The 10827-nt window shown below is 39.3% G+C and overlaps 3 protein-coding genes across 3 annotated transcripts in view; 1 reads left to right on the top strand and 2 right to left on the bottom strand.

Annotated features, from left to right (window-relative positions):
* The window catches only part of LOC146522669 (uncharacterized), a 67044-nt gene that overhangs the window by 16754 nt on the left and 39463 nt on the right, over positions 1 to 10827 (bottom strand). The window lies entirely within an intron of this gene.
* On the bottom strand, positions 5555 to 8119 carry LOC146522674 (uncharacterized). Its single transcript, XM_085153598.1, has 5 exons — positions 8007 to 8119; positions 7550 to 7900; positions 7379 to 7465; positions 6884 to 7013; positions 5555 to 6791 (listed from the first exon to the last, which is right to left on the bottom strand). Exons 1-5 carry the CDS (start codon positions 8047 to 8049, stop codon positions 6779 to 6781), a joined length of 624 nt encoding a protein of 207 aa, XP_085009724.1. The 5' UTR covers positions 8050 to 8119; the 3' UTR covers positions 5555 to 6778.
* Positions 8581 to 10750, top strand: LOC146522673 (uncharacterized). Its single transcript, XM_085153554.1, has 2 exons — positions 8581 to 9722; positions 10247 to 10750. Exons 1-2 carry the CDS (start codon positions 8877 to 8879, stop codon positions 10580 to 10582), a joined length of 1182 nt encoding a protein of 393 aa, XP_085009680.1. The 5' UTR covers positions 8581 to 8876; the 3' UTR covers positions 10583 to 10750.

Raw genomic sequence — 10827 nt, 5'->3', positions numbered from 1 at the left:
CAAAAAATTTGAATGTGTCCCCAAGTGCAGTTGCAAAAACTATCAAGCGCTATGACAAAACTGGCTCACACTAGGCCTAAACCCATCAAGATGGTTTGGGATGGGATGGACCGCAGAGTGAAGGCAAACGGACCAATGAGTGCTCAGCACCTCTGGGAACTCCTTCAAGACTGTTGGAAAACCAATTCAGGTGACGACCTCATGAAGCTCACTGAGAGAATGCCAAGAGTGTGCCAAGTAGTAATCAAAGCAAAGAGACGCTATTTTAAAGAATCTGAAATATAAATGGTAAAAATGGTAAATGGCCTGTATTTATATAGCGCCTTACTAGTCCCTAAGGACCCCAAAGCGCTTTACATATCCAGTCATCCACCCATTCACGCACACATTCACACACTGGTGATGGCAAGCTACATTGTAGCCACAGCCACCCTGGGGCGCACTGACAGAGGCGAGGCTGCCGGACACTGGCGCCACCGGGCCCTCTGACCACCACCAGTAGGCAACGGGTGAAGTGTCTTGCCCAAGGACACAACGACCGAGACTGTCCAAGCCGGGGCTCAAACCGGCAACCTTCCGATTACAAGGCGAACTCCCAACTCTTGAGCCACGATCGCTCGTGGCTCAAGAGTTGAGGCGTTGAGTTTCATTTGAGTGAAATCACTCAAAACATGTTTTGAGTGATTTCACAGTTTTTTGTTTACTACATAACTCCATGTGTGTTCATTCATACTTTTGATTTGTCAATGAGAATCTACAATGTAAATAGTCGTGAAATTAAAGAAACAACATTAAATGAAAAGGTGTGTCCAAATTTTGGACCGGTAGTGTATGTTTTTTTTTTCTTCAAGTTATGGAACTAACATTCTTCCTCTTGGACAGATGATGGTGCAATAAGCTCACCAGTAAAAAAAAACAAAAAACATATTCCCTTTTCTCCTTTCTTCTTCAGTCTGTCTTCATTTTGTAGTTCTTTTACATTCTTATCTGACTTTTTAGCTCAGGTCAAATAATTTTCTGTGTTATTGCGTCATAAAACTGTACATGGTTCAGAGATACAATAATATTATCTTAAATTATATTTTTGGCAGTGCACTGGACAGCTCAAGTCAGCTCCTTAAATGAAATAACGCTGGTATTTTTAAATCAAGACTAGCAAAACTACAAACAGGAGGTGGAACAAGAACCTTCTTGCTGTGAGTTTACAGTACACACCAGTGAACCACCATCCCACTTGCACCTCTTCCGCAGATGGTCACGGTCACACACCAGAATCAGTCTTCAACCTCCTCATTAAATCTGATGATGTCTGATTTAGCATTAGCCCAGATGTTCAAAAGTGCCACTGGACAAAAGAAAAAAAAGCAGAAAACTCCTGTTGAGCAAACTATTTGTGTGTTGATGTGACTTTCCATCTGGTGTTTACAATAAACCAGCAAAGCAGAGAGAGAGGAAAGAGAGATGGTGATATGCAACCAGAAGAAAAAAATGCACTTTGATTTGCTCTGAAAATATTTCACATTTTAAAAAATTCAGAGCATCAGAAAAGATTTTCTGTCAAAGGTAAATTCAGGTGACGACCTCTTTCTTTTTCCTAAAAACTAACTTAACCACGCTCATGTGTTGCTCCATAAACTATCAAAATCTTTTCTAATAAACAGGAGAATGTTTCTGTTACTGATTCTGTTCGATTTTAACTGAATCCATGAATTATTATTTCTTTTAAAACCCGAAAAACAGATAGAAAAGTGTGGGGAGAGAGGAGTTAAAGGATGGCTGCATCAAGTCTCACGTCTCAAATTTATCCAACATTTATACAACCAGGTATACAGTTACAACATTTCCTCCTTCCTTCTGCTTAGCGTACAGCCTCAAGGTACTGAACTTGGGGTGAAACCCTCCATGCATGGTAAGGATTTTCCTTGCCTTGATGTCAGTCGCCTCTATCTCCTCCTTTGGCCAGCTTATTATCTCAGCAGGGTACCTGATCATGAGCAGGGCGTAGGTGTTGATAGCCCAGATCTTGTTCTTACCATTCAGCTGACTCCTTAGGACTTGCCTGACCCTCTGCAGGTACTTGGTGGTTGCAGCTTTCCTAGCTGCCTCTTCATGGTTCCCATTTACCTATGGGGTCCCCAGATACAGATACAGATATATAGCTGTCCTCTATGCCCATTCCGATGTCATTGCTGTATATCCTTGTGGTGTGGATCAGTGAATCGATGTCTCGTTCACTCTTTGCATAAAGCTTGATGTCGTCCATGTACAGGAGGTGGCTGACAGCTGCTCCATTCTGTAGTCGGTACCCGTAGTTTGTCTTGTCAATGATCTCACTGAGGGGGTTCAGGCCTATGCAGAACAGCAGTGGGGACAGAGCATCTCCTTGGTAGATCCCGCACTTGATGGTGACTTGTGCTATGGACTTAAAATTGACCTCTAGTGTTGTCCGCCACATGCCCATTGATTTCCTGATGAAGGCTCTTAGGGTGCTGTTGATCTTGTATAGGCCTAGGCATTCCAGGATCCAGGTGTGGGGCATAGGCTTTCGGGACTCAATCCAGGCAGTGCACAGGTAGGTCAGCCTAGTCTTGCAGTCTCGGCTGACTGCTCTGTCTACCAGTAGCTGGTGTTTTGGGCCTCTGGTATTCTTGCCAATCCCTTTCTGTGCCCTGCTCATGTATTGACCTATATGCCTGCTCATCTTTGCTGCTATGATGTGTGACAGGAGCTTCCATGTGGTACTGAGGCAGGTTACTGGTTGGTAGTTGGATGGGACCAGTCCCTTCTGGGGGTCCTTGAGGATCAGGACCATCCGGCCTCCAGTTATCCATTCTCTTGTCAACTAGCAGCTGGTTCATTTGTGCTGCCAGATGCTCATGGAGTGCATTCAGCTTCTTCAGCCAGTAGGCGCGAATCATTTCAGGGCCTGGTGCTGTCCAACTCTTCATACTAGAGATCCTTTCTTGGATGTCTGCCACTGTGATGGTTACTGGACCCTGTTCAGGGAGGTTGCTGTGGTCTGCTCTCAGATCCACTAGCTACTGAGCATTGCTGTTGTGGGTTGCATCTTTCTTCCATCTGCTCTTCAATCGCCAAGTACTCTAACACAAAATATAACAGGCATTTAGGAACAGAATATTTGGCAACAAAAAGAGTACAGATTAAGTGAAAATATTTTTTATTTGATTAAAACAAAAGAAAGTTAGGTATTCCTTCTATTTTCCCTCACTGTGGTTGGCCCCTCCCTGAACTGGTGTCTCTTACTGTTAAAAGGGAGGTTTTTCTTTTCACCATCGCAAATTCCCTATGCATACCGGGGTCATCTGATTATTTGGGGCTTCTTTCTAACATTGTACGGTCATTACCACGCAAAGGTGGGCGAAAAACAAAAAAACAACAACTATCATCGACATACCAACCCTCAGCATAAGAAGGGGGTAAATGGCGCAGATGGATCAGTGCAGGTTTGCTACAAACATGTAAGTAAAACATACTCTATAAAATGTGTTAATAAAATGTGACTATTTAGACATCATCGTTATCACCTCAGTAGCAGATCAGAAAATCCACTATTTGATCTAACCCTGGAACCTCTTCTCCTAAATTTCATTTGCTGATTTCTCACAGCTCCTAATTTCTCACAGCATACAATCTTAATCAATAGAAGGCAAAATTATTCTTTACTTGATAAAAGACTTACATAAACACACACTAAAAAAATATTTTGCCAAAGGTGGATGGCTCAAAGTTATGAAGTTAAGAAGCGAACGCAATATATTGCTGTGGCTAAATAAGAAATTTAATTGACGAGAGCCAAACTTCACTGAACTTAAACTCGAGCGTCGAAAGCAGGAGCTGCATGTAAAAAAAAGCCTCTGTGTGTCTACACTAAACAGTGCGCAGATACTGATCTATAATAGGGCAAATACATATTTGTGTGTCTGTGTGTTTAATCTGTTCTTTTGGATAAGATTTCATGTATATTGAAGTATCTGTCTTTTTAAAAAATAATAATCTCTAAATCTGATTTCTTATTTCTAAGATCCATAAAATACTTTCATTAGATAAGATTCCGTTTAAGTCTACATCATCTAGATTATTAAAAATATATTTTCACTGGACTGCCTCTGAATTAAGGAAAAAATTACTTCAGCACTAACATAGAACCGTCATGGTCTACTTGTCAGCTAGACCCCATTCCTACAGTCTTGGTTAAGGCATGTCTATCTTCTTTCCTTTCCCTAATATCTACCATCATCTACTCTTCACTTACCACTGGAACTGTTCCTGCTTCTCTCAAAATTGCTGCCATCACCCCAACATTGAAAAAAAACTGGTCTAGATCCCAATAATTTGGAGAATTTTCGGCCTATTTCCAATCTACCATTCCTTTCAAAAATTCTTGAGAAAATAGTTGCCACACAACTCCACTCACATTTAACTAATAATAATCTATATGAACAGTTCCAGTCTGGTTTTCGCCCCTCCCATAGCACTGAAACAGCATTTATAAAAATAACCAATGATCTTCTTATGGCAGCTGACTCCAGTTTACTTTCCATTCTTATTCTCCTCGATCTGAGTGCTGCTTTCGACATTATTTCTCACTCTATTCTTCTCAGTAGGCTAGCCTCCATCGGTCTCTCCCATACTCCACTAGTCTGGTTTAAATCATACCTGTCTGATCGCACTCAGTTCATTCAACTCAAATCCTTTACTTCTCAGCCCTTTCCTCTGACCACTGGCGAGCCCCAGGGATCTGTCCTGATTGTGTAAACTGCTTGCTTTTATGTTGCTTTTATTATTCTACCATGTACAGTGTCCTTGAGTGTTCTGAAAGGCGCTTCAAATAAAATGTATTATTATTATTATTATTATTATTATTATTATTATTATTATTATTATTATTATTAGTTAGCTAACATAAACTAATGTAAGTCTATTAGCTGCAATGAGCCAAGCTGGTGATGTCTCGTTCTTTACTAGCACAAGATGGTGCTAAACTTGTTTTTAAAACTTGAACTTCAAGCACCCTTTTCTTAAATCTAGCTTCATAGACAGAGTTATATCTGTGCCAGTTATTTAGAGCATGGCTCAATGGTGCGAATTAGCCTGTGGAGCTTTCATGCCCCCTTTAAGACCCATATAAGAACCATACTGTGTGCTTTTGGTGCACAACCTGTACACTAAAGCAAGAGCAAGTCAATGCTCTCTGTAAAAAAATTACTTTATTTTACTTGGGACAACAATATAACAATAAGAGGTGCTTTATTTCTTTAGAAATTAGCCACTAATGTTGTAAACTAAGGAAAAATATCACAATCTCATTATATTTACTTAATAGTAGGAGATACAAGGATTTATTTGCTGTTTATGCATCAGTATGACCATATGATACTCTTATACAGTGAAGTCCTACTTGGAAAAGGTGTTTCACAGCTCACGCACATGCTTTCTTTTGACTGCACTTGGTTTTTAAACTGTAATCATTATTAACATTATTAATGCTGCTTCCTGACTTTGAGTTTATTCACTGAATAAAAAATAAGGTGAGATAAAATATGCTTTATTTAACCCAAAAGCAGGGAAATGATTGTGTTATAAATGCCAAATTATTAAAGCCCTTTATATTGAGAAACCGTAGAATTCCTCCACCTTTCTTCTTGCCTCTCAGATTAATTTCTCTGTCCACTCAAAAAATCGGTCACACCATAGTTCAGGAAGTGTGAGTGCAGTGCCTTGTCCATGATTCACATCAAACCGCAATGCGGATTCTGTTCCCCAGTTTTGTCCATATCATGGATCTCTGATAGCTGCTTAGCTCTCCAGTTAGCTTCAGCTCTGAAACCATGTTGTGTTCACTTCAAAGCAAACAGGATATGCACTGCCGGAATGATGAGCTGGCAAAGACTCTTGCCAAGAGTGTGACAAAAAGAACCAGAAAAACAGGAAGCTTAAGAACACATGTGCCGGCAGCTGTTGCAGCAGTCTACCACGCAGCACTGTGGGGACTTGACTGACAATTTTTTTTTACGTTTTTCATTTTAGAATAAGTCAACATTTCTAAAAGTCAAAATATTATTTCAAGAACAGAATCAAAATATCTACAGACAAGATGTTTCAAATAAAGTTAGCATTAGTGACGTTCATGGCTGCTGTACCCTGTACAATATACCTTGTGCAATTTAACTGATGAAATCATATATCAAAGTCCCTTTTGATAACAAGTAAGTTATTTCTCTGTGCATATGAACACAATGTGGTAATAGATACAGAAAAGAAGGACCTTGAAGAGATGGTACAGAAAATTACATCTGTTCTTTCTTCCTTAAACCCCACAGTTATTATCCTCATGATATACACTGATCTTCATTTGAGTATTTTTAAGTGAGAAAAATACATCATACTGCATATGCGTTATATATGAGGAAATTAAACCCTAAATCACTAAATGTAGAATTACTTGCTTCTGAAATATCATTTCTATCAACTCTTAGGTCAAAGGCTCAATTTAGAAAAGAAACAAATACTGAAAAAGATTTCCGAAAGCAAAGAATCAGCATTTTAACATCTGTGATTCTTTTTTTTTGGGGTCTTTTTTCATCTTCCAAGTGTAATTTTCTTTATTATATTTCTATATATATTTCTATATATTTCTTTCATTTTTTTTGCTGTTGTTTATTTGTTAGTTTGTTTTTAACATTAGCATAACTGGAGCAGGTAAGAAAGTCGTTGTTGGTTTGACTCATTTAATCAGGGACACAGTAGCAGTGTTTCATCATGTTGCTGATCTGTAATATACAACACACAACACCACAGTCAGGCAAAATCAAATGCAGACAACAGTCAAACATGTAGATGCAATAAAAGTTTGCCAACGTACCGTTTTAAACCATCATGAAGAAATTTCATTAAAAGTACGATGTTTCCTGCATTTGCAATAATTAAAACTACAGCCAGAACAAACAGCACCGTTTCCTCCTGACTTGTCTTTCTTCCTGCCAGTTGTGGATCTAGAAAACAAAGGATTGTTTTTGAAAACAGTACATACAGTAATGAGTTCTCACCCTACATGCTGTAACCTCTACTTTCTGTAACACATGCATGGCTTGTATTGTATGTGCCCCAATCCCCCCCCCCCCCCCCCGCATCATTTTCCTGAATGAATATCTTTATTACATTTCTATAGTTTTTTCTATAACTTTTCCTGTCAATGCAAATCATTGTGGAGGTTATCACAACCGTAATGAAGTTTAGACATTTTTAACTTAAATAATTCCACAATTTACTATAAATTTACGACACTGAACGTTTTAGACAAATAAAAATAAAATTTATTGAAACACTCTCTGAATGCAGCTCCTCAAATTTGTTTTACCTTTTGGTGGTCCAAACATTAGAGGTTTGAGTGAGACATCACTGCTGTCTCCATCAGAGGTTCGACCCACACTCAAAACAAAGTTTTCTAAGGATGAAAATCTGAATTAATGTTTGTTCATCTGCAATATAAATACAGCCCAGTCCTAAAGAGATAAAGGAGTCAACTTACCATTTGTCTCGAGCCTCCATCTCTTCAGGCTGTGGTCGTAGTCGGCAGCCACGTCACACCTGTAGCTTCCAGAGTCTTCAGCTATGACTCTGGACAGATGAAGTCTGATTCGTCCTCCTCTCAGAGCGCCTCTGTCAGTCCGAACTCGTCCTGCAAACTGCTCATCCTGAGACTCAGAGTCCTCCACTCCTCTGATCATTTTAAACAAAATCTTAGTGACGTCTGAGTGGAAAACACACATCATGTCAGTCAGAGACACGTCAGCTTGGAGCTGACTGTCCAATCTGATGGTGATGTTGTCGTCCTCCTTGGCCTCAAAGACAGTCGCAGTCCTTTTCAAAACAAACGTCCCTGTTGAGAAGACACCACCTCATTATTGTGTGTTTATTTATCATTTCTATTTATTTATTTATTTGAATTTACCAAAAGATAACTGTGTCTAAATGTGGACGCTCACAGACAGAGGACGCCAGGCCGAGAAACTGAAGGATCCTGATCATCTTCTCTTTGTGAGAATGAATCAGAGGAAGAACGTTTTAATAAATATCTTTTTTTTAAAAGACAATAAAAATAAAAGTGAAATATTTCACATTTTTCACAGTGGCGTGTCCAGCGGGGTGGCCTGGGGGGGGCACAGGCCACCCCCCAACCAGACTGGCCACCCCAGGTGCCACCCAAAAGGTAAAACAATAAAATTCAATCAAATATCAAATGTACGATGTTTTGACGGTGAAGCTCAGATATCCGAGTGTAAGTGAATGCAGCATCGGCTTCTGCACTATGTGCATGACGTTAGCAAAGGTAAGAGAGCCAAGCACGAAAGACGGCACTGCAGGAAACAATTTTTCGGTGAAAGAAAATGAGGACAGAATAAATGTCCCGGTAAGTAATATTAAGATTGTTGAGTTTAGTAAACTTTGGTGAAATTAGAATAAGGAAAAAATAACACTTAAAGAATTATTGCAGCCGTCGAATATTTCAGACAGTATTCTACTGAGGGGATAAGTATGGAAGCCCGTTTCCGCCACTAAAAAATAAAAAATAAAGGATACTTAACTCGAAATTTCGAGTTATCTTTCTCGAAATTTCGACTTATTTTCTCGAAATTTCGACTTAGCAACTCAAAATTTCGACTTAGCAACTCGAAATTTCGACTTAGCAACTCGAAATTTTGACTTAGCAACTCGAAATTATGAGTAAAATAACTCGAAATATTGAGAAAATAACTCAAAATTTCGAGTTAGCTCTGCCAATCAGTAATCTATGTGAATGACGTCATTTCCGTGTTACCCGGAAGCTGAAGCCCTCAGCTACAAATGCTACAGATATGCTAAGAGTATTACAGATACGGATCATGGATTCAGAAATTGCTGAGTATTTTAAGCGTGGCTTCACAAATGAGGAGATTCTTGCGTTATTAGCCGAATCACATGGCATTACTATCAGCCTCCGTACACTTGAAAGGATTTTACACAACAACCGACTTTGGCGCAGAAAGAACAAAACAGAGGTGGGAGAGGTGGCAGCTTTTATACAAGCACAATTGGCAACCTCAGGACAGTGTCATGGGTATCGTTGGATGCACCAGAAGTGTTGGATGAATGGCATTGTTACTGACAGAGAAACCGTTCGTCTTCTGCTCCGTTTATTCGATGGAGAAGGTGTGGATTTGAGGTCACGTAGACGACTGCGGAGGCGAGTGTATCATAGCAGAGGCCCCAACTATGTGTGGCATATCGACGGCTACGATAAGCTGAAGCCATTTGGGATTGCAATCAGTGGATGCATTGACGGCTTTTCAAGGAGTGTAATATGGCTAGACGCTTACAAGACAAATAATGACCCGAGAGTAATTGCTGGCTACTTCATGGATGCCGTGATTCAACATGGCGGTTGCCCTGATCGAGTGAGATTAGATCTAGGAACAGAAAACGTCCATGTGGCTCACATGCAACGATTTTTGCACTTTACAGACAATGAACCAGAAAGAGAGCACGTCATATTTGGAGCAAGTACAGGAAATCAACGCATTGAAAGATGGTGGCTAATCTTACGAAGCCAGTGTATCCAGTACTGGATTGAACTATTTGACAAACTAAGAGAGGATGGCCACTTCTCAGACTCTTTCTTGGACAAATCATTGGTCCAGTTCTGTTTTCTTCACATTATACAGGTGAGTTTACATAGGTGATTGTGTAAACGACATGTATTGTAACTGTTTAATTTGTAACAACTCACACGGCCTTTGCATATTATAGAAACATCAGATATATTAACGTATACGTGAAAAGTAGAGTGCTTTTTTTTTTAAAAAAAACTGTTTTGTTATATATTAAAAAAAAATCCACATATATATCAAGGAACACAATTATACATTATAACACATTGATTATTTATATGTGTTTAGGCCTGTCTCTGTACTCAGTTAGCATTTTTGGTGGGTCAAAACTAAGTAAATAAGTATCTGTCTGTCCATGCTATATATATATATATATGTGTGTGTGTGTGTGTGTGTGTGTGTGTATGTATATAGGTATGTGTATATATACAAATAGATATCATTAATGTAGCTCAAAGCTACATTAATGGTGTGTAAGCTAAGAAAATCAATGTAGAAGTTAGTTGTGCTTTTGTACATTAACATTTTCATATTGTATGCCTGAAAATGTTTCTTTTGTGCATTTTGTTTTCATCTAGGAAGAATTAAATGAAGTTGCTTTGGCCTGGAATGACCACAGAATGCGCCCAGTCCACAACTCCCGAAGTCCTCATGGCCGACCATCTTTTATGTATGCCCTCCCAGACATTTATGGCGCGAGGGACTGTCTCAAACATGTCAATATGGACAAAGTTGAAGCCTGCCTTGAAGAATGCGTGTTCAAAGACTTTCCATGTGAAGAGGATGTCTTTCATCTCTGTGTAGAACTCATGTCAGAACATAACCTGGACTTCTCAGATGATGTGTTTCATACAGTGGATCTGTATGTAAAGCTAAGGCAGTTGATGCTTACTGAGTTGGAGCTTTTGCCTTAAAGGTTAGACATCATTATGCATTTGATTGAGGTGGCAAAAACACATTCTTTGACCCTTGTCCTTCAGGGACATCTAGGGATATTTAGGCCTTTTTTCCCCTTTGTTTGGTTTTAATTTTGCTACATTTGCTGTCTGCAACAAATATCACCCCAAAAGACACTTTTTTTTTAATGCTGTATTTTGATATTTAAACTGTAAACTTTTATGAGTTATTAATTTATGGATGGTTGTCATTTTTGTGGCAC

Source organism: Neolamprologus multifasciatus, chromosome 3 (assembly GCF_963576455.1).
Source record: "Neolamprologus multifasciatus chromosome 3, fNeoMul1.2, whole genome shotgun sequence".
Taxonomy (NCBI): Eukaryota; Metazoa; Chordata; class Actinopteri; order Cichliformes; family Cichlidae; genus Neolamprologus; species Neolamprologus multifasciatus.
This window is presented reverse-complemented; position numbering and strand designations above follow the sequence as displayed.